Here is a 23,887-nt window from a genome sequence, read left to right on the forward strand (position 1 = left end):
TTACAAATATCACCTCAAGCAGTTGACACTCCAAGCCGGCTTGCCTAACATTGTCATATTCCATTCTAGTTGGAACAAAACCGCTAAAATAAAATCCATAGTATGTATAGAAGTTGTACTTTTATGATAATCATATGCAGGCCACCCTCATGCCTATTTTGCCTCAATGTATTCAGTGAATTGGCCCCTAAATATAGAATGTACCCACCCCCCTTTAATCTCTCCCCCTGAAAAAAAAAAAGCATTCAATAATTGGGAGCCTATCAGACTCACGCACACACGTTTTCTTCAACATCACGCCTGCCTCTGCCAGCCAATCGCACCCATCCCAGCTAACACAGTGATTAGCCCGATTTGATGTTAGCAGCACCGCGACGCACTGGCGGAAGCTAATGGACGGGAATGATGGAGACGGCATTATTGATGGCCCCTGCTAGCTAGCGAAACGGCTAATTGCCCTCGGCAGCCAAGCGCGCTCAGCAGCACTTAGTGTGACTGACTGTACATTTCACTCACGGCTATACACATTGGCTGCTTGGTTGTAATTTTTATTCATTTTTATTACAAGGCTAGTAAAAGAGATATGTACCCGTTATTGACAACATGGTGAGAATAAGTATCTTTTGTGGCAGCCGTTTCGGTCTGCCGGATCCAATGGAATCGGTGGCCTACTGGCACAAAGTGGTGTTTAGTGGTGCTTATAAGAACTAAGCCATGATACAGTTAGGAGTAATTGGGTAATGATATTGGTTAACTGTTTACTATGCAATCTCTAAATACCTCACCCAGATTGAGTACTGAAATAAAAAGCACTTATAATGGAGATGTCCATTAACTATGCTTTTTAGTCTAGGAGTATGTTTAATCTGGGTGGCTAAACTATGCAAGTGGAAATCGACCCACGTTCGACCAACGTCAGCTTTATGTGGTATCCTATGGTATTTGTTGTCTGGCTTTCAGCACATAATGGGTGGGGGAGGAAGGTCTTTCTCGAATTGGTTTGATCCTCCCTCCCCCTCCATGGTTTATTGGCTAATAAATACCTGTGTGTCCCTTTTGACAAATAGCTCAGCAATGACCTTTAACCTGGAAGATGTGCTGCTGGGAACTAGATATTTGATTATTCCCCTGCTATGTAAATATAGAACACACAACCATTAGTCAATATGCTCCATTGAAATGGACCTTAAAGGGGATTCCTATCCCTGCCCTGCCCCTTTATCCCCTCTCTGACCTCTACCTTTGCCCCCTGTGCCACCAGATCACCCGGGTGGTGCTGAGTAAAGGCTGGCGCTGTCTGGAGTGCACGGTGTGCGAGGCGTGCGGCCAGGCCAGCGACCCGGGCCGCCTGCTGCTGTGTGACGACTGTGACATCAGCTACCACACCTACTGCCTGGACCCACCCCTGCAGACGGTGCCCAAGGGCAGCTGGAAGTGCAAGTGGTGTGTATATGTCGTGACTGCTGCTAATCATAGAGCACAGCACAGCCAATCAAAGCATCAGAGCTTGTCTGGCTGCACCAATGATTCTGTCTAATGTTTTTAGAATGAAGATAATTTGTTTTTTGTCTGTCTCTATTCTTTCCCTTAGTATCTCATCTGTTGATATCTCTCCATCTCTATAATGTATCTTCTCATCCATCTCTCTCTCTGCACCTCTCTCTCGCTGCGTCTCTCTCTCTGCGTCTCTCTCGCTCTCTCTCTGCCTCTCTCTCGCTCTCTCTCTGCGTCTCTCTCGCTCTCTCTCTGCGTCTCTCTCTGCATCTCTCTCTCTGCGTCTCTCTCACTCTCTCTCTGCCTCTCTCTCGCTCTCACTCTGCGTCTCTCTCTCTGCCTCTCTCTGCCTCTCTCTCGCTCTCACTCTGCGTCTCTCTCGCTCTCACTCTGCGTCTCTCTCGCTCTCTCTCTCTGCCTCTCTCTCTCTCTCTCTGCCTCTCTCTCGCTCTCACTCTGCGTCTCTCTCGCTCTCACTCTGCGTCTCTCTCGCTCTCTCTCTGCGTCTCTGCCCTCTCACTCTGCGTCTCTCTCGCTCTCTCTCTGCGTCTCTCTCGCTCTCACTCTGCGTCTCTCTCGCTCTCTCTCTGCGTCTCTCTCGCTCTCTCTCTGCGTCTCTCTCGCTCTCTCTCTGCGTCTCTCTCGCTCTCTCTCTGCGTCTCTCTCGCTCTCTCTCTGCGTCTCTCTCGCTCTCACTCTGCGTCTCTCTCGCTCTCCATCTCTGCGTCTCCCTCGCTCTGCGTCTCTCCGTCTTGCTGAGTCTCTCTCTCGCTGCGTCTCTCTCGCTGCGTCTCTCTCGCTGAGTCTCTCTCTCGCTGCGTCTCTCTCTCGCTGCGTCTCTCTCGCTCTCTCGCTGCGTCTCTCTCGCTCTCTCTCTGCGTCTCTCTCTCTCTCTCTGCGTCTCTCTCTCTCTGCGTCTCTCTCGCTCTCTCTCTGCGTCTCTCTCGCTCTCTCTGCGTCTCTCTCGCTCTCTCTCTCTCTCTCTCTGCATCTCTCTCGCTGCGTCTCTCTCTCGCTGCGTCTCTCTCTCTCTGCGTCTCTCTCGCTCTCACTCTGCGTCTCTCTCGCTCTCTCTCTGCGTCTCCCTCGCTCTCTGCGTCTCTCCGTCTTGCTGCGTCTCTCTCGCTGAGTCTCTCTCTCGCTGCGTCTCTCTCGCTGAGTCTCTCTCTCGCTGCGTCTCTCTCGCTCTCTCTCTGCGTCTCTCTCTCTCTCTCTGCGTCTCTCTCGCTCTCTCTCTGCGTCTCTCTCGCTCTCTCTCGCTCTCTCTCTCTCTCTCTCTCTCTCTCTGCATCTCTCTCGCTGCGTCTCTCTCTCGCTGCGTCTCTCTCTCGCTGCGTCTCTCTCTCTGTGTCTCTCTCGTTCTCTCTCTGCGTCTCTCTCGCTCTCTCTCTGCGTCTCTCTCTCTCTGCGTCTCTCTCTGCGTCTCTCTCTCGCTGCATCTCTCTCTGCGTCTCTCTCGCTCTCTCTCTGCGTCTCTCCGTCTTGCTGCGTCTCTCTCTCTCGCTGCATCTCTCTCTGCGTCTCTCTCGCTCTCTCTCTGCGTCTCTCTCGCTCTCTCTCTGCGTCTCTCCGTCTTGCTGCGTCTCTCTCTCTCTCTGCGTCTCTCTCTCTCTCTCTCTGCGTCTCTCTCGCTCTCTCTCTGCGTCTCTCTCGCTCTCTCTCTGCGTCTCTCTCGCTCTCTCTGCGTCTCTCTCGCTCTCTCTCGCTCTCTCTCTCTGCGTCTCTCTCGCTGCGTCTCTCTCTCTCTGCGTCTCTCTCGCTCTCTCTCTATGTCTCTCTCGCTCTCTCTCTGCGTCTCTCCGTCTTGCTGCGTCTCTCTCTCTTGCTGCGTCTCTCTCTCCCTGAGTCTCTCTCTCTCTGCGTCTCTCTCGCTCTCTCTCTGCGTCTCTCTCTCTCTCTCTGCGTCTCTCTCTCTCTCTGCGTCTCTCTCGCTCTCTCTCTGCGTCTCTCTCTCTCTCTCTCTCTGCGTCTCTCTCGCTCTCTCTGCGTCTCTCTCGCTTTCTCTCTCTCTCTCTCTCTCTGCATCTCTCTCGCTGCATCTCTCTCTCGCTGCGTCTCTCTCTCTGCGTCTCTCTCGCTCTCTCTCTGCGTCTCTCTCGCTCTCTCTCTGCGTCTCTCTCGCTCTCTCTGCGTCTCTCTCGCTCTCTCTCGCTCTCTCTCTCTCTCTGCGTCTCTCTCTCTGCGTCTCTCTCGCTCTCTCTGCGTCTCTCTCGCTCTCTCTCGCTCTCTCTCTCTGCGTCTCTCTCTCTGCGTCTCTCTCGCTCTCTCTCTGCGTCTCTCTCTGCGTCTCTCTCTCGCTGCATCTCTCTCTCTGCGTCTCTCTCGCTCTCTGCGTCTCTCTCGCTCTCTGACTCTCTCTCGCTCTCACTCTGCCTCTCTCTCGCTCTCACTCTGCCTCTCTCTCGCTCTCACTCTGTGTCTCTCTCGCTCTCACTCTGCGTCTCTCTCGCTCTCTCTCTGCCTCTCTCTCACTCTCACTCTGCGTCTCTCTCGCTCTCACTCTGCGTCTCTCTCGCTCTCACTCTGCGTCTCTCTCGCTCTCACTCTGCGTCTCTCTCGCTCTCTCTGCGTCTCTCTCGCTCTCTCTCGCTCTCTCTCTCTCTGCGTCTCTCTCTCTGCGTCTCTCTCGCTCTCTCTCTGCGTCTCTCTCTGCGTCTCTCTCTCGCTGCATCTCTCTCTCTGCGTCTCTCTCGCTCTCTGCGTCTCTCTCGCTCTCTGACTCTCTCTCGCTCTCACTCTGCCTCTCTCTCGCTCTCACTCTGCCTCTCTCTCGCTCTCACTCTGCCTCTCTCTCGCTCTCACTCTGCGTCTCTCTTGCTCTCACTCTGTGTCTCTCTCGCTCTCACTCTGCGTCTCTCTCACTCTCTCTCTGCCTCTCTCTCACTCTCACTCTGCGTCTCTCTCGCTCTCACTCTGCGTCTCTCTCGCTCTCACTCTGCGTCTCTCTCTCTCTCTCTCTCTCTCTCTGTGTCTCTCTCGCTCTCTCTCTGTGTCTCTCTCTCTCTCTCTGTGTCTCTCTCGCTCTCTCTCTGTGTCTCTCTCGCTCTCTCTCTGCGTCTCCCTCGCTCTCTGCGTCTCTCCGTCTTGCTGCGTTTCTCTCTCTTGCTGCGTCTCTCTCGCTCTCTCTCGCTCTCTCTCTCTGCGTCTCCCTCTCTCTCTCTCTCTCTGCGTCTCTCTCGCTCTCTCTCTCTCTCTTCACCTCTCTCTCTCGCTGCGTCTCTCTCGCTCTCTCGCTGCGTCTCTCTCGCTCTCTCTGCGTCTCTCTCGCTGCGTCTCTCTCTCGCTGCGTCTCTCTCGCTCTCTCTCTGCGTCTCTCTCGCTCTCTCTCTGCGTCTCTCTCGCTCTCTCTCTGCGTCTCTCTCGCTCTCACTCTGCGTCTCTCTCGCTCTCACTCTGCGTCTCTCTCTCTCTGCGTCTCTGCGTCTCTCTCGCTCCCTGCGTCTCCCTGCGTCTCCCTGCGTCTCTGCGTCTCTCTCGCTCCCTGCGTCTCCCTCGCTCTCTCTCGCTCTCTTTCTGCGTCTCCCTCGCTCTCTCTCGCTCTCTCTCTCTCTGCGTCTCTCGCTCTCTCTCGCTCTCTCTCTCTCTCTGCGTCTCCCTCGCTCTCTCTTGCTCTCTCTCTCTGCGTCTCCCTCGCTCTCTCTCTCTCTGCGTCTCTCTCGCTCTCTCTCTCTCTCTCTGCACCTCTCTCTCTGTCTGCGTCTCTCTCGCTCTCTGCGTCTCCCTGCGTCTCCCTCGCTCTCTCTCGCTCTCTCTCTCTGCGTCTCCCTCGCTCTCTCTCTCTCTCTCTGCGTCTCTCTCGCTCTCTCTCTCTCTGCACCTCTCTCTCTCTCGCTGCGTCTCTCTCTCGCTGCGTCTCTCTCTCGCTGCGTCTCTCTCGCTCTCTCTCTGCGTCTCTCTCGCTCTCTCTCTGCGTCTCTCTCGCTCTCTCTCTGCGTCTCTCTTGCTCTCACTCTGCGTCTCTCTCGCTCTCACTCTGCGTCTCCCTCGCTCTCACTGCGTCTCTCTCGCTCTCTCTCTCTCTGCGTCTCTCTCACTCTCTCTGCACCTCTCTCTCTCTGCGTCTCCCTCGCTCTCTCTCGCTCTCTCTCTCTCTGCGTCTCTCGCTCTCTCTCGCTCTCTCTCTCTGCGTCTCCCTCGCTCTCTCTCGCTCTCTCTCTCTGCGTCTCCCTCGCTCTCTCTCGCTCTCTCTCTCTCTCTCTGCACCTCTCTCTCTGTCTGCGTCTCTCTCGCTCTCTGCGTCTCCCTGCGTCTCCCTCACTCTCTCTCGCTCTCTCTCTCTGCGTCTCCCTCGCTCTCTCTCTCTCTCTCTCGTCTCTCTCGCTCTCTCTCTCTCTGCACCTCTCTCTCTCTCTCGTGCGTCTCTCTCTGCTGTCTCTCTCTCGCTGCGTCTCTCTGCTCTCTCTCTGCGTCTCTCTCGCTCTCTCTCTGCGTCTCTCTCGCTCTCTGTCTGCGTCTCTCTTGCTCTCACTCTGCGTCTCTCTCGCTCTCACTCTGCGTCTCCCTCGCTCTCACTGCGTCTCTCTCGCTCTCGCTCTCTCTGCGTCTCTCTCGCTCTCTCTGCACCTCTCTCTCTCTCTGCGTCTCTCGCTCTCACTCTGCGTCTCTCTTTCTCTCACTGTGTAACTCTCTCTCTGCATCTCTCTCTCTATGCGTCTCTCTCCCTCTCTGTCTCTCTCTCTGCGTGTCTCTCTCTCTCTCTCTGCGTGTCTCTCTCTCTCTCTCTGCGTGTCTCGTTCTCTCTCTCTTGCTCTCACTCTGCGTCTCTCTTGCTCTCAATCTGCGTCTCTCTTGCTCTCAATCTGCGTCTCTCTTGCTCTCACTCTGCGTCGCTCTCACTCTGCGTCGCTCTCACTCTGCGTCGCTCTCACTCTGCGTCGCTCTCACTCTCACTCTGCATCTCTCTCGCTCTCTCTCTGCCTCTCTCGCTCTCTCTCTGCGTCTCTCGCTCTCTCTCTGCGTCTCTCTCGCTCTCTCTCTGTGTCTCTCTCTCTCTCTCTCTGCGTCTCTCTCGCTCTCTCTCTGCGTCTCTTTCGCTCTCTCTCTGCGTCTCGCTCTCTCTCTCTCTGCTTCTCTCTCGCTCTCTCTCTGCGTCTCTCTCGCTCTCTGCGTCTCTCTCGCTCTCTCGCTCTCTGCGTCTCTCTCGCTCTCTCTCTGCGTCTCTCTCGCTCTCACTCTGCGTCTCTCTCTCTCTGCGTAACTCTCTGCGTCTCTCTCTCGCTCTGTGTCCCTCTCTCGCTCTATGCGTCTCTCTCGCTGTGTCTCTCTCTCTCTCTGTGTCTCTCTCTCTCTCTGCGTCTCTCTCTCTGCGTCTCTCTCTCTGCGTCTCTCTCTCTGCGTCTCTCTCTCTGCATCTCTCTCTGCGTCTCTCGCTCTCTCTGTGTGTCTCTCGCTCTCTCTCTGCGTGTCTCTCGCTCTCTCTCTGCGTGTCTCTCGCTCTCTCTCTCTGCGTGTCTCTCGCTCTCTCTGCGTCTCTCTCTCTCTCTCTGCATCTCTCTTGCTCTCTCTCTCTGCGTCTCTCTCGCTCTCTCTCTCTGCGTCTCTCTCGCTCTCTCTCTCTGCGTCTCTCTCGCTCTCTCTCTCTGCGTCTCTCTCGCTCTCTCTGCATCTCTCTCTCTCTCTCTGCGTCTCTCTCGCTCTCTGCGTCTCTCGCTCTCTGCGTCTCTCTCGCTCTCTCTCTGCGTCTCTCTTGCTCTCTCTCTGCGTCTCTCTCGCTCTCTCTCTCTCTGCGTCTCTCTCGCTCTCTCTCTCTCTGCGTCTCTCTCGCTCTCTCTCTCTCTGCGTCTCTCTCGCTCTCTCTGCGTCTCTCTCGCTCTGTGTCTCTCTCGCTCTCTCTCTGCGTCTCTCTCGCTCGCTCTCTCTGCCTCTCATCTCTCTCTCATCTATCTCTCTCTCTCATATTCTTGCCAACTATCTACACTCCCACCAATCTACAGTCGTGGTCAAAAGTTTTGACCCTTCTTTTTCAAGACCTCTGCAATCCATCCTGGCATGCTGTCAATTAACTTCTGGGCCACATCCTGACTGATGGCAGCCCATTCTTGCATAATCAATGCTTGGAGTTTGTCAGAATTTGTGGGGTTTTGTTTGTCCAGCTGCCTCTTGAGGATTGACCACCAGTTCTCAATGGGATTAAAGTCTGCGGAGTTTCCTGGCCATGGACCCAAAATGTCGATGTTTTGTTCCCCGAGCCGCTTAGTTATCACTTTTGCCTTATGGCAAGGTGCTCCATCATGCTGGAAAAGGCATTGCTTGTCACCAAACTGTTCTTGGATGGTTGGGAGAAGTTGCTCTCGGAGGATGTGTTGGTACCATTCTTTATTCATGGTTGTGTTCTTAGGCAAAATTGTGAGTGAGCCCACTTCCTTGACTGAGAAGCAAACCCACACATGAATGGTCTCAGGATGCTTTACTGTTGGCATGACACAGGACTGATGGTAGCGCTCACCTTGTCTTCTCCGGACAAGCTTTTTTCCGGATGCCCCAAACAATCGGAAAGGGGATTCATCAGAGAAAATGACTTTACCCCAGTCCTCAGCAGTCCAATCCCTGTACTTTTTGCAGAATATCAGTCTGTCCCTGATGTTTTTCCTGGAGAGAAGTGGCTTCCTCGCTGCCCTTCTTGACACCAGGCCATCCAGATGCACTCACACCTGCCTGCTGCCATTCCTGAGCAAGCTCTGCACTGGTGGTGCCCCGATTCCGCAGCTGAATCAACTTTAGGAGACGGTCCTGGCGTTTGCTGGACTTTCTTGGGCGCCCTGAAGCCGCCTTCACAACAACTGTACCTCTCTCCTTTAAGTTCTTGATGATCCGATAAATGGTTGATTTAGGTGCAATCTTACTAACAGCAATATCCTTGCCTGTGAAGCCCTTTTTGTGCAAAGCAATGATGACGGCACGTGTTTCCTTGCAGGTAACCATGGTTAACAGAGGAAGAACAATGATTTCACGCACCACCCTCCTTTTAAAGCTTCCAGTCTGTTATTCTAACTCAATCAGCATGACAGATATCTCCAGCCTTGTCCTCGTCAACACACTCACCTGTGTTAATGACAGAATCACTGACATGTTGTCAGCTGGTCCTTTTGTGGCAGGGCTGAAATGCAGTGGAAATGTTTTTTGGGGATTAAGTTAATTTTCATGGCAAAGAGGGACTTTGCAATTAATTGCAATTCATCTGATCACTCTTCATAACATTCTGGAGTATATGCAATTTGCCATCATAAAAACTGAGGCAGCAGACTTTGTGAAAATTAATATTTGTGTCATTCTCAAAACTTTTGACCATGACTGTACATCAACATTATTTTTTCTCTCTGTCACACGTTGTTGATCTGTAGCAGAGCTTTAGCAGCTGTTTTCAGCCACGATAGGGAGGGATTTCCCCCATATTAGGCATAACATCAGTCCCTAATCCCCAGTCAAACAACGCTCTGTTGACACTGCAGCGAGACGCATTCATTCAGGACTTTCCTTGGAGCCCCGCCAGTGACATATATTTATTTTTAGGGCAGCTGTTTTCATGGTGGATGATCCATACACACACACACACACGTGACAAATGTGTGTGTGTGTGGTATATATCAGATAGCGTAACTGAAGTGGGTTATTTTGAAGTTCATAGTAGGTTTGTGTGTCTATGTTTACCCTCAGGTTTGCTTGGATGAACAGTATTTACACTGCCTTCAGACAGTATTGACTTATTCCACATTTTGTTACAGCCTGAATTCTAAATGGATTAAGTAGATTTTTTTTCTCACCCATTAAACACAATTCCCCATAATGACTAAGTGAAAACATGTTTTTAGAAATGTTTGCACATTGTTACGAACCCCGTGGCTTTAAAAGTCTAGGGTGAATGGAAAAGAGGCCCGTAACATAACTCATGCGAATCAGAATATTGCCAAGGAACATTTAGAACAAAATACACAGACAACCATAAGCTACCGTCAAACACAAAATGTTTATTATAAAACACACGGTAAAGGTTTGGGAAAAAGGGCTGAGCAGGACCCAAGGAATGAAACAAAGTCATAAACCCCTAAACTGATCTTGCCTGCCTCAAGAACTACTAAGCTTACTGCTAACCATACAAAAATACAGTGGGTGGTCCGCTCAGGTCTAACTAGTGTGTTTAGACAAGGTTTTCCTACGGGTAGTGTATGCCCAAGGGCGACTTGCTAAATCCCCCTTTTCCCAGGCACAAACAAACAATATAGGTACCATACAGACTAAACAGTTAATGAGTGAGTACACAAAAACAAGACACCACCGTATACATACTCACAAACAAAAAGAGTCTCTCTCAGAAAACACAACTGACTAGCTTTTAAAACAAGGGGATGTGTGATATGATTGGGTTAGAAAACAGAAACAGGTGGTGCAATCAGGAGAAATGTCCACTGATTGGTCCACCTCAGCAATCAGCAGATTAACTGATGACTGACAGTTGGGACACACCAACGACCTCCAATCAGGAACACAAAGGACACCTGTGATTAGGGCAGAAGGAGAGGAAAAACACATACAGGATACTTGTATCCGTAACACATATTTATTAAAAATGTAATACAGAAATATATATTCACAACCCTTTATGACACTCCAAATTGTGCTCAGGTACATCCATACATTTATTTGGCTCATCCTTGAGATGTCACTACAACTTGATTGGAGTCCACCTGTGGCCAATTCAATTGTTTGGACATGGTTTAGAAAGAAACACACCTGTCTATATAAGGTCCCATAGTTGACAGAGCATGTCAGAGTAGAAAATATATCATAAAGTCCAAGGAACTGTCCGTATATCTTCGAGCTAGAATTGTGATGAGGCATATATCTGGGGAAGGGTAGACACTAATTTCTAGAGTGTTAAACGTTTCCAATAACACAGTGGGTCTCCATCATTGGGAAATTGAAAAAATATGGAACTACCCAGACTCTGCCTAGAGCTGGCCGTCCGACCAAACTGAGCAACCGGGCATGAAGGACCTTTTTCAGGGAGAGGTGACCAAGAACCCAATGACCACTCTGACAGAACTACAGAGTTCCTTGGCTGAGTTAGTCTACAGAACTTCACCAATCTGGTCTTCATTGGAGAGTGGCCAGACGGAAGCCACTCCTGAGAAATAAAGCACATGACAGCATGCCTGGAATTTGCAGAAAGACTGCAAGCATAAGGAAAATATTCTCTGGGCTCTTTGGCATGAATGCAAAGCGCTATGTCTGGAGAAAACCAGGCACAGCTCATCACCCGTCAAACACCATTCCTACCGTGAAGCATGGTGGTGGCAGCATCAGGATATGGGGATGCTTTTCAAATCAAATCAAATTTTATTTGCCACATGCACCGAATAAAACAGGTGTAGACATTACCGTGAAATGCTTACTTACAGCCCTTAACCAACAATGCATTTATTTTTTATAAAAAAGTAAAATAAAGCAACAACAATAACAAAGTGTTGAGAGAAAAAAAGAGCAGAAATAAAATAGCAGTAGGGAGGCTATATACAGGGGGGTACCGGTGCAGAGTCAATGTACGGGGGCACCGGCTAGTTGAGGTAATATGTACATGTGGGTAGAGTTAAAGTGACTATGCATAAATAATTAACGGAGTAGCAGGAGCGTAAAAAGATGGGGTGGGGGGGGCATTGCAAATAGTCCGGGTAGCCATGATTAGTTGTTCAGGAGTCTTATGGCTTGGGGGTAGAAGCTGTTGAGAAGCCTTTTGGACCTAGACTTGGCGCTCCGGTACCGCTTACCGTGCGGTAGCAGAGAGAACAGTCTATGACTAGGGGGGCTGGAGTCTTTGACAATTTTGAGGGCCTTCAGCGACAGGGACTGGAGACTGGTAAGGATAGAGGGAACAATGAATGGAGCCAAATACAGGCAAATACTTAATGAGAACCTGCTTCAGAGTGCAAACGACCTTAGAATTGGGCAAAGATTTACATTCCAACAGAACAATGACCCCAAGCATACAGCCAAAGCAACGCTGGAATGGCTTCAGAACAAGAATGCGAAAGTCCCATTTGAAAGTCTGTGGAAAGATTGCTGTTCACTGCCACTGCCCATCTAATTTAACAGAGCATTAGATAATCTGCAAGGAAGAATGGGACAAAATCCCCAAATCCAGATGTGCAAAGCTGATACAGACATACCCAAGACGACTCAAACCTGTAATCGCTTCCAAAGGTGCTTCTACAAAGTATCGACTCGTGTGTGAATACTTTTCTGTATTTCATTTTCAATACATTTTCAAGCATTTCTAAAAACATGTTTTCACTTTGTCATTATGGGGTATTGTATGTAGATGGGTGAGGAAAAACATATATTCAATCAATTTTGAATTCAGGCTGTAACAACAAAATGTGGAATAAGTCAAGAGGTGTGAATACTTTCTAAAGGCACTGTATGTGTGTGATACAAGTGCATTATCTTTGGACACGTCTGTGTTGGGATGTATGCTAGATATACTGGAGTCACTGCGATTGTATGTGTGTATTTCACCCCTGCTTATCCTCGCCCCCTCACGCCACCCTCACTCCCACCTGCCGTAGGTGTGTCTCCTGTACCCAGTGCGGTGCCACATCCCCCGGCCTGAGGTGTGATTGGCAGAACAACTACACCCAGTGCAGCCCCTGTGCCAGCATGGCATCGTGCCCGATGTGCACGCGCAGCTACCGTGAGGACGAGCTCATCGTGCAATGCCGCCATTGTGACAGGTGGGCAGTGCTCTCTCTGCCAGGCCAGATGCCACCCGAGAATGATTTGGTGGCACTAGGACCTGGCAAGACTGTAGATATAGCATGTTGGCATCCAGCGTCCAGTTTGTCAAAGGCGACAGTCCAAAGATCTACTACATTGTAATTTACTCATCGTAAAGCTTGATGGGGTGGAACATATCGTTGCTGTAGCAACCGGGTTAATGCATATCGGAGTCTGTGTGAGTGAGTGCATAGATAAGTGCTTGTTTATGTGTCTTTGTGCACCTGTCTCACTGTGTATTTACACTTGTATATGTTCAAATTGCATGACATATACAGTGGGGGAAAAAATGTATTTAGTCAGCCACCAATTGTGCAAGTTCTCCCACTTAAAAAGATGAGAGAGGCCTGTCATTTTCATCATAGGTACACGTCAACTATGACAGACAAAATGAGGAAATGTTTTTCCAGAAAATCACATTGTAGGATTTTTAATGAATTTATTTGCAAATTATGGTGGAAAATAAGTATTTGGTCACCTACAAACAAGCAAGATTTCTGGCTCTCACAGACCTGTAACTTCTTCTTTAAGAGGCTCCTCTGTCCTCCACTCGTTACCTGTATTAATGGCACCTGTTTGAACTTGTTATCAGTATAAAAGACACCTGTCCACAACCTCAAACAGTCACACTCCAAACTCCACTATGGCCAAGACCAAAGAGCTGTCAAAGGACACCAGAAACAAAATTGTAGACCTGCACCAGGCTGGGAAGACTGAATCTGCAATAGGTAAGCAGCTTGGTTTGAAGAAATCAACTGTGGGAGCAATTATTAGGAAATGGAAGACATACAAGACCACTGATAATCTCCCTCGATCTGGGGCTCCACGCAAGATCTCACCCCGTGGGGTCAAAATGATCACAAGAACAGTGAGCAAAAATCCCAGAACCACACGGGGACCTAGTGAATGACCTGCAGAGAGCTGGGACCAAAGTAACAAAGCCTACCATCAGTAACACACTACGCCGCCAGGGACTCAAATCCTGCAGTGCCAGACGTGTCCCCCCTGCTTAAGCCAGTACATGTCCAGGCCCGTCTGAAGTTTGCTAGAGTGCATTTGGATGATCCAGAAGAGGATTGGGAGAATGTCATATGGTCAGATGAAACCAAAATAGAACTTTTTGGTAAAAACTCAACTCGTCGTGTTTGGAGGACAAAGAATGCTGAGTTGCATCCAAAGAACACCATACCTACTGTGAAGCATGGGGGTGGAAACATCATGCTTTGGGGCTGTTTTTCTGCAAAGGGACCAGGACGACTGATCCGTGTAAAGGAAAGAATGAATGGGGCCATGTATCGTGAGATTTTGAGTGAAAACCTCCTTCCATCAGCAAGGGCATTGAAGATGAAACGTGGCTGGGTCTTTCAGCATGACAATGATCCCAAACACACCGCTTGGGCAACGAAGGAGTGGCTTCGTAAGAAGTATTTCAAGGTCCTGGAGTGGCCTAGCCAGTCTCCAGATCTCAACCCCATAGAAAATCTTTGGAGGGAGTTGAAAGTCCGTGTTGCCCAGCGACAGCCCCAAAACATCACTGCTCTAGAGGAGATCTGCATGGAGGAATGGGCCAAAATACCAGCAACAGTGTGTGAAAACCTTGTGAAGACTTACAGAAAACGTTTGACCTGTGTCATTGCCAACAAATGGTATATAACAAAGTATTGAGAAACTTTTGTTATTGACCAAATACTTATTTTCCACCATAATTTGCAAATAAATTCATTAAAAATCCTACAATGTGATTTCCTGATTTTTTTTTCTTCCTCTCATTGTCTGTCATAGTTGACGTGTACCTATGATGAAAATTACAGGCATCTCTCATCTTTTTAAGTGGGAGAACTTGCACAATTGGTGGCTGACTAAATACTTTTTCCCCCCACTGTACATGTACATATTAAATTGCACGTATAAAGTGCATATGTAAATGTATCTGATCGTCTTCTCCTTCACATCTCAGGTGGATCCACGCCTGCTGCCAGGGCCTGAACACAGATAAGGATGTAGAGAATGCAGCAGATGATGGCTTTGACTGCACCATGTGTCGAATGCACGCTCTGCCTTCACAGGGTAAGACTCCAGACCTAGCCCACACACGGTGAAAGCTATGTGTATGATTATAAGCCAATACCTTACAAGGTGAATGGTGAAAGCTATATAAAGTGTGTACAAGTCTTCATCAAATTAACGGGAGCCGATTTGGTAGAAAGTTGCTGTAAATACACCCCTTTGCATCATGACTAGTTGTAGTGACTTGAGCTGTGTACTCATACTAACTGCACTAACCATACTATTTGTGACGTAAATTGAGTATGTAGTATGCTTATTGGTCATAGTATGAATATAGTTAGTATGCCAAAAGTTCCCGGATGTTGTACTACATTCGCCAAAATACGAAGTATACAAGCATTGGACACTATTTACATGCTTTTAGGGCCCATAATGCAATTCTTCAGAAAATAGGCGTGGCTTCACAACATTTTCAGATTTGAAGAAAATGGCAGAAAATATGCAGCCGAAGTCCGACGAGAGAGGATACAAATTCATTGCTTTAACTAATTATGACAAATGTTAAGGTGTAGAGCAATGTAATAAAGTAATTACTTTTCAAATAAGTTTCGTCACACGTTATGTTGGCTGACAATTTGTTAGCTACTCTAGCCTTACGAATCGCATAGCATATCATTACAGCAGTTGCTTGTACTGTATGTACCAGTATGGTAGCTAGCTACCTAACGTTAGTTGGCTACTAATACATAGAAATTGCCAGTATATTAACTATATGCTATCTAACTAACTACCCAACGTTTATTGACTTGATTATTCACGTCATTCTTAGCTTAGCTAAGTGGTGTAGTCGCTGTGCGTTCTCAATGGACATTGTTAATGAAGTTGTAAGATGTCTAGCTAGTAATTTGTTATGCTAACAGGCTAGCAAGAAGTTGCATAGCAACAGCATCAACTTCCGGTAGACAGGTGAAGCTCTAGTACGCTCAACTGAAAGTATACCGTTCGTTTACAGTATACTCAAATGTATTAATAGTATGTAGTATACTCGTTAAGTATGTAGTATACAGTATGTTAGTATAGGTATTCGAACACAGCTTAGTTGTACATCCTATGTGTAAGGTCTTAAATGTACTGTAGTGTACAGTGTTCCCAAGCTCATCTCAATGAACACAACCAGCTCCACTCAATTAGCCCAAAGGCATCCTCTATTTTTGTTAATGGGACCAGCCTCAGCCAAATATGGGCTGTTCATTATGACAGCAGATGGCTAGAATTAAAAATCAAGCTGCAGCCTGTTCACTCATAATTCCTAAAATTGGGGACAGATTTTACCTCAGAGAAAATAGAGAGGGAGTGATGGAAAAAGGGAGGTAGAGATAGTCTTATTTAAATAATGAAATTAATGAATTAAATCTCAATTATATAATTGAATAACATAAAAATTAAAATAAAAAAAGTATTCTTTACATTTGGTGGCAGCTGTAGAATCCAGTGGTTGCAGTTTGATGCATTTATTTGTTTCATGTACATATTACTGCCGTGTATGACTTCAATGCACTGAAATCTAAATCCTCCAAATCCCTTTGCATATTTGTCATTCAGGCAAAGTGGAGGCCCTCCTATCTGACGGCTGCGAGGCCCCGATGGTGGCCCAGATTGTGACTAAAACGAGAGAAGCAGGTAATCCAGCTCTACCCTGATAAATCACGGTGCCATTTATCAAGTGGTGTGAATGAAATGAATCATTACTTTCTTTAAATGTTGTCGCTCGTTGAGTGTTGGACTCGCTAACGTAATATCCACGGTATGAGTATTTGTAAACAAGATGGTTAGCACATATGGTTTTAGACATGTACGTGGGAGGCAGCAGGGAAAAGTGAATCACTCATGAGTATTGCACTTTGTATCTTTCTTGTATAACAAACAAACTTGAGTTCACAACACACGCTTGGTAGATTGTTTAATGAACCCCTCCTCCATACCTCCAGACATCCAGAAGACATACACCCAGGACGGGGTGTGTCTGACCGAGTCTGGCCTGTGCCAGCTGCAGAGCCTGGTGGTGCCCTCTTCCTCGACCCGCCGAGGGCAGAACAGGCGGCCCAAACCCAAGCTCAAGCTGAAGATCATCAACCAGAACAGCGTGGCTGTGCTCCAGACCCCACCATACCCCCACTACTCAGAGCTGTCCCGGGATGGGGATGGGTACATGGACGACAGCCGAGGTAAAGACTTCTAGGTGTTCACGATGGGTTGGCTGGGGGTATCCCACTTTGAGCGGTCCGGGGGCTCCATCCTCGGCTAAAAGGTTATACAAATGTTTAACAAATAGAGGCTTGTTCAAATAAACCCCATTATTGGCGTTTTGAGAAGTCTTAAACATACATTTAAATTTGTTCTTGTAGATTGATATGTTTGAACTGGGATGAAAAGCTCAGGTTTTCTCTTCCGCATTGGCCAGGACCGGAACATTTTCTAAGGATAGACTTTTCAGTTAGATTTTCTTGGCCTTTCCTTTTGAACGGTCAAAAGGAAAGGCGGATGTTTGCCAGGAAACAACGTTCCCTTCATCTCTAGATTTAGATGCACAGAAAACATAAGGGCAAAAAAAAAGCAATGCTTGACTTCTGCACTGGAACCTATTTGTCGGAAAGAGGAGGAAAGAGATGGAAAGAGGAGGGAAACGGAGGAGGAAAGAGATGGAAAGAAAGAGAAATGGAAGGGGGAAGGAGGGCAGGCATATAATGAATATGACTTGGAGAGAGAAGAAAGGCTTTTGAAAACAGCAGTCAGCAAATTATACCTGAATTGGCATTTTGGTGATGAGAGGAAGCTGGCCGGGGCTAACTGAATTATTCCCCAGCCCATCCATCAGAACCTGGCTCTCAGAGTGCAAGCAAGGGCTAATGATGATATTAACCCTTTCCTGCTCACTCTATATTTGGTCCTCTATATTTAGCTCACGCAGCGGGCGAATTTTCAAGCCTTGCCTAGAGGGAGCTTTTCAGCAGCTGCTTGACACGTCACATAAAACTATGTTATAATGTTGTCATGACTGTACATGCGTTTATGACAATGCACATACATATAGAAAGATTAAATTAACCTTGTTCTGAAGTGTGAAGAAGTATATATCAGCATTTACAGTGAACTATGGTTGTGATCAGGTACTAGGGACTATTTTGATATGTCTGTATGTGTTATAGCCAACCACTCTAAGTGCAGTACATGTACCTCATGAAATATGAATGAAAAGTCAGCCTTAGACTAATCATGTGTATATACAGTATGTACATTTGTGCATTTCCCATATGTAAAAGATATATACATCAATCATTAAACAAATCCTGGAGATGCCACTCATTTGCATTTATAATCTGAGAAATACTGTTAAAAGGGTTATCTCTAAGATGGTTTAAGTGGTTAATTTTGAATTCCAACATTAATGTACATGTGGCTCCTCATCCAGATGTCTTACTCTGACACCAGGCCCACCAATATGGTATATCCATCAAAGATGCATTGAGGGTTTTGTGGGTCAGTAGTATGTGTAGGGCTGGGTCATGTTCATTAAGAACCAAATGGGAGCAATAGAGCGGGATTATCAAGAAATTCTCATTTTAGTTTACCATTGCAGAAAGTGTTTTCCGTTGCGTGTCCTAATGAACAAGACCCTGGTCTGTGGTCCTGATTTTAGTGACGTGGTTGTGTTCCATTCCAGAAGGGGACCTCCTGATGGACTATGACATCAAGTCGGACTCCAGTCTGGAACGGGAGCCTGTCGATGACGACGCCAAGGGGGCCAAGGGCGCCGACGGCAACAAGAAAAGGAAGAGGAAACCTTACCGGCCCGGTAAGTTTAACATTCAAAACTTTGTCCATAGGCCTCCCGAGTGGCGCAGCGGTCTAAGGCACTGCATCGCAGCGTTAGAGGCGTTACTACAGACACAGGTTAATTCCCGGGCTGTGCCTCAACCGGCCGTGGCCTGGGAGTCCCATAGGACAGTGAACAATTGGCCCAGCGTCGTCCGGGTTAGGGGAGGGTTTGGCCGGTGGGGCTTTACTTGGCTCATCGCGCTCTAGCGACTCCTTGTGGTGGGCCGGCTGCCTGCGGGCTGACCCCTGTCGCCAGTTGAACAGTGTTTCCTCCGGCACATTGGTGCGGTTGGCTTCCGGGTTAATTTGGCGGGTGTTAAGGAGCTCGGTTAGGCGGGTCGTGTTTCGGAGGACGCATGACTCCACCTTCGCCTCACCTGAGCCCGTTGGGGAGAAAAAGGGGGTAAAATACAAATAAATAAATAAAAAACGTAAACTTTGTCCATGTTTGAGTTTAAAACTGAAATGTGTATTTTGGCTCTGCGACAGCACAGCATAAACTGTACATATACAGTGGCTTGCGAAAGTATTCACCCCCTTGGGATTTTTCCTATTTGGTTGCCTTACAACCTGGAATTAAAATTGATTTTTTTGGGGGTTTGTATCATTTGATTTACACAACATGCCTACCACTTTGAAGATGCAAAATATGTTTTATTGTGAAACAAACAAGAAATAAGACAAACAGAACTTGAGCGTGCATTGTCCTGCTGGAAGGTGAACCTCTGTCCCAGTCTCAAATCTCTGGAAGACTGAAACAGGTTTCCCTCAAGAATTTCCCTTTATTTAGCGCCATCCATCATTCCTTCAATTCTGACCAGTTTCCCAGTCCCTGCCGATGGAAAAACATCGGCAGGGTGTTCTCGGGGTGATGAGAGGTGTTGGGTTTGCGCCAGACATAGCGTTTTCCTTGATGGCCATAAAGCTCAATGTTAGTCTCATCTGACCAGAGTACCTTCTTCCATATGTTAAGGGAAGTCTCCCACATGCCTTTTGGCGAACACCAAACGTGTTTGCTTATTTTCTTCTTTAAGCAATGGCTTTTTTCTGGCCATTCTTCCGTAAAGCCCAGCTCTGTGGAGGGTACGGCTTAAAGTGGTCCTATGGACAGATACTCCAATCTCCGCTGTGGAGCTTTGCAGCTCCTTCAGGGTTATCTTTGGTCTCTTTGTGGCCTCTCTGATTAATGCCCTCCTTGCCTGGTCCGTGCGTTTTGGTGGGCGGCCCACTTGGCAGGTTTGTTGTGGTGCCATATTCTTTCAATTTTTTATAATGGATTTAATGGTGCTCCGTGGGATGTTCAAAGTTTCTGATATTTTTTTATAACCCAACCCTGATCTGTACTTCTCCAGAACTTTGTCCCTGACGTGTTTGGAGAGCTCCTTGGTCTTCATGGTGCCGCTTACTTGGTGGTACCCCTTGCTTAGTGGTGTTGCAGTCTCTGGGGCCTTTCGGAACAGGTGTATATATACTGAGATCATGTGACAGATCATGTGACACTTAGATTGCGCACAGGTGGACTTTATTTAACTAATAATGTGACTTCTGAAGGCAATTGGTTGCATCAGATCTTATTTAGGGGCTTCATAGCAAAGGGGGTGAATACATACAGTGGGGAGAACAAGTATTTGATACACTGCCGATTTTGCAGGTTTTCCTACTTACAAAGCATGTAGAGGTCTGTAATTTTTATCATAGGTACACTTCAACTGTGAGAGACGGAATCTAAAACAAAAATCCAGAAAATCACATTGTATGATTTTAAAGTAATTAATTTGCATTTTATTGCATGACATAAGTATTTGATACATCAGAAAAGCAGAACTTAATATTTGGTACAGAAACCTTTGTTTGCAATTACAGAGATCATAAGTTTCCTGTAGGTCTTGACCAGCTTTGCACACACTGCAGCAGGGATTTTGGCCCACTCCTCCATACAGACCTTCTCCAGATCCTTCAGGTTTCGGGGCTGTCGCTGGCCAATACAGACTTTCAGCTCCCTCCAAAGATTTTCTATTGGGTTCAGGTCTGGAGACTGGCTAGGCCACTCCAGGACCTTGATGCTTCTTACGGAGCCACTCCTTAGTTGTCCTGGCTGTGTGTTTCGGGTCGTTGTCATGCTGGAAGACCCAGCCACGACCCATCTTCAATGCTCTTACTGAGGGAAGGAGGTTGTTGGCCAAGATCTCGCGATACATGGCCCCATCCATCCTCCCCTCAATACGGTGTAGTCGTCCTGTCCCCTTTGAAGAAAAGCATCCCCAAAGAATGATGTTTCCACCTCCATGCTTCACGGTTGGGATGGTGTTTTTGGGGTTGTACTCATCCTTCTTCTTCCTCCAAACACGGCGTGTGGTCCCAGCTCTCTTCAGGTCATTGACCAGGTCCTGCCGTGTAGTTCTGGGCTGATCCCTCACCTTCCTCATGATCATTGATGCCCCACGAGGTGAGATCATGCATGGAGCCCCAGACCAAGGGTGATTGACCGTCATCTTGAACTTCTTCCATTTTCTAATAATTGTGCCAACAGTTGTTGCCTTCTCACCAAGTTGCTTGCCTATTGTCCTGTAGCCCATCCCAGCCTTGTGCAGGTCTACAATTTTATCCCTGATGTCCTTACACAGCTCTCTGGTCTTGGCCATTGTGGAGAGGTTGGAGTCTGTTTGATTGAGTGTGTGGACAGGTGTCTTTTATACAGGTAACGAGTTCAAACAGGTGCAGTTAATACAGGTAATGAGTGGAGAACAGGAGGGCTTCTTAAAGAAAAACTAACAGGTCTGTGAGAGCTGGAATTCTTACTGGTTGGTAGGTGATCAAATACTTATGTCATGCAATAAAATGCAAATTAATTACTTAAAAATCATACAATGTGATTTTCTGGATTTTAGTTTTAGATTCCGTCTCTCACAGTTGAAGTGTACCTATGATAAAAATTACAGACCTCTACATGCTTTGTAAGTAGGAAAACCTCAAAAATCGGCAGTGTCTCAAATACTTGTTCTCCCCACTGTATGCACGCACCACTTTTCTGTTATTTATGTTTTAGAATTTTTTGAAACAAGTTATTATTTTCATTTCACTTCACCAATTTGGACTATTTTGTGTATGTCCATTCCATGAAATCCAAATAAAAATCCATTTAAATTACAGGTTGTAGTGCAACAAAATAGGAAAAACGCCAAGGGGGATGAATACTTTTGCAAAGGCACTGTAAGGCATCATTAAAGTGTAAGGGACACCAATGCGCATGGAAGGGTCCCCTTCCATAGGTCAGCACAGACCCTGGATCAGTTTTGTCTCTGAACTCCTGTGGGTTGAGGTTCAGATCGGGGAAAATGAAGCTGTTCTTACAGCAGCTCTTAGGAACATCTTATGTGTAGCCCCATTAGGAGAAATGAGAAGATGGGAGAGGGGATATTGATGGGGATGAATGGACAGGGGGAGAGAGAGAGAGGGAAGGAGAGTGGTGGATGACGGCGGTAGGAAGAGAGGGGGATGGAGAGAGAGGGAGGGAGGGATGGAGGGAGCAGATTTATGGGAGATGGAGAGAGGATGTTGATAGGGATGAATGGACAGGAGGGAAGAGAGGCGGAAGGAGAGTGGTGGATGGCAGCTGGAGGAAGAGGGAAGGAGGGATGGAGGGAGCAGACTTATATGAGATGGCGAGAGGATGTTGATAGGGATGAATGGACAGGAGGGGAGAGAGGGAAGGAGAATGGTGGATGGCAGCTGGAGGAAGAGAGGAGGAGGAGGACGAGGGCGAGGGAGGGATGGATTGATGGAGGGAGGGAGAGCGAGGGATGGCGGGAGAGCGAAGGATGGCGGGAGAGCGAAGGATGGAAGGAGCAGACTTATCCGAGAGGTTCATTGACTGAAATAGCACGGCTGCACACTCTCTGGACCTTTAGAGAGCAGTGCACCGTGGGATGCTTCTTAAAGGCTCACTGTGTGAAATTTACAGCCATCCCTCAGCTTTATACAAACCAAGTGGCGGTTCTACCGTTTATTTTAATTGTATTATTATGGAGTGGGCCTTTCAAGTGGAACTTACAGCATTGTAGCAACATAAAATAGTAAAATCTGTTCATATACACTCCCAGGAAGGGTGACATTTTAAAAAATATATATATATATATATTTTACATTTTCTGAAAAGCAAGCACTTATATATCCTCTTTCAATTGGGAACTTTACAGTCCTATTGATCAAACAATCATAAAAAGGTAGGCTATCTTTCCCTATATGCACATCAACAACAACAAGATCAACAACTAATGCTAGCCAGAGCAAGATGAGCTAAAATCTAATGAAGGAACATTAGATAAACCCTCTCAAACTTTTTCAGCTAGTTGGCCGTCAAAGTTGCACTGATAAACAATGGGGAACAGCCTGCTCGTCCTTCTAAGGTTTGCCTGCCAATGCATGCGTTGTCCCAACCAAGCACCCAAGCTTACTGGCTAAAGTTGGCTAGCTTGCTAGCTAGCTACTTCCGACACAAATGAGAGAACACGTCACTCTGGCCATTTTACTTTCCCTAGCAGAGCTGGTTAGGCTGTTTACATGTTATCTGGAGCGTTCATCACTTTTTGCCTGCGTTTACTGACACCGATCATATTCAGTGGGTCTTGCTCGTTTGTAAATTCATCAGTTATTCTGCGCTCTGCCACACTCAGACGAGTGCTCTGAAATCGGATTAGATAGCTAGCCAGAGTGAATTTGCGAACTCAATAGATATGCTAACTGGATAACAGTCAATTCAGCATAGCTATCAAAGCGATTCACATTTCTTGCTAGCTAACCAAATGACACATGCATCACTAGCTGTGCAGCCACACAAAAACGATACGAGGGGGGAAAAGTCAGTTACTCACCTACTCCTCCATTGACATGACGTCCTCCTAGCATCTAGCTAGCTATCTAGCTAACGTTAGGCTCTGTGTTTTTAGCTTGCTACATAAATAGATACGCTAGCATGGCCTAAATAACATTCATCTGTTTTTGTCCAAAAATAGTGAGTCATTGAAACTGTGCATCCCGAATGGAGGCAGCAAACAATGTACCAGGCCAGCTGTGATTTACAACCTGATAGCAATATTTTTTGGACTACCAAGAAATGTGTTGGTGAATTACATTAATCATGCATTGAACTGCATCCATCTATTCTGCCAACAATATCTTAGTGTACGTCATGGAATGTTGAGTCAAATAGAACCTATTTTTAAAACCTCTTATAAAGTTGGTTTTGTAGCATAAACTGGGAATTTGATATTTTTTACTGCAATTATGATTGTCTGTTTCTTATCTGCAAAGTAGTTAAAACGCTGTCAGTTCCACTTTAAAGGGGCAATATGGAGTTACTACATCAATTTTGGACTTAAACATTAGATGTAAACCCATTTGATTCTTGAAGAATATAACTTATAAATGCCTCATGAGCTTAGTTCAACTGACACACCCCATCAGAATCCAAAATGTAAGATTATTTTACTAAATTTTTTGTAAACATGGTAAATGTAAACAAACACTCTATAGCCTCAAAACATTGTTAAAACAATAATTTTTCTATCATGGATGGTCAATCCTTACATCCATATCAAATCTAATGTTATTTGTCACATGCGCCGAATACAACAGGTGTAGGCCTCAGTGAAATGCTTAGTGAAGCCCTTAACCAACAATGCAGTTTTAAGAAAAAGAAGTGTTAAGTAAAAAATAGTTAAGTAAAAATTAAAAGAAATAACAA

The 23,887-nt window shown here is 46.9% G+C and overlaps 1 protein-coding gene across 1 annotated transcript in view; it reads left to right on the forward strand.

Moving 5' to 3' along the window:
* Nucleotides 1-23,887, forward strand: part of LOC121568683 (histone-lysine N-methyltransferase 2C) — a 242,145-nt gene that overhangs the window by 133,471 nt on the left and 84,787 nt on the right. The window contains exons 18-23 of the mRNA XM_045221547.1: nt 1,262-1,443; nt 12,054-12,218; nt 14,219-14,328; nt 15,871-15,948; nt 16,257-16,493; nt 17,990-18,121. Of these exons, the coding sequence (XP_045077482.1) occupies nt 1,262-1,443; nt 12,054-12,218; nt 14,219-14,328; nt 15,871-15,948; nt 16,257-16,493; nt 17,990-18,121 (904 nt within the window). The remainder of the gene's footprint in view (nt 1-1,261; nt 1,444-12,053; nt 12,219-14,218; nt 14,329-15,870; nt 15,949-16,256; nt 16,494-17,989; nt 18,122-23,887) is intronic.

This window comes from Coregonus clupeaformis, chromosome 7, assembly GCF_020615455.1.
Source record: "Coregonus clupeaformis isolate EN_2021a chromosome 7, ASM2061545v1, whole genome shotgun sequence".
Taxonomy (NCBI): Eukaryota; Metazoa; Chordata; class Actinopteri; order Salmoniformes; family Salmonidae; genus Coregonus; species Coregonus clupeaformis.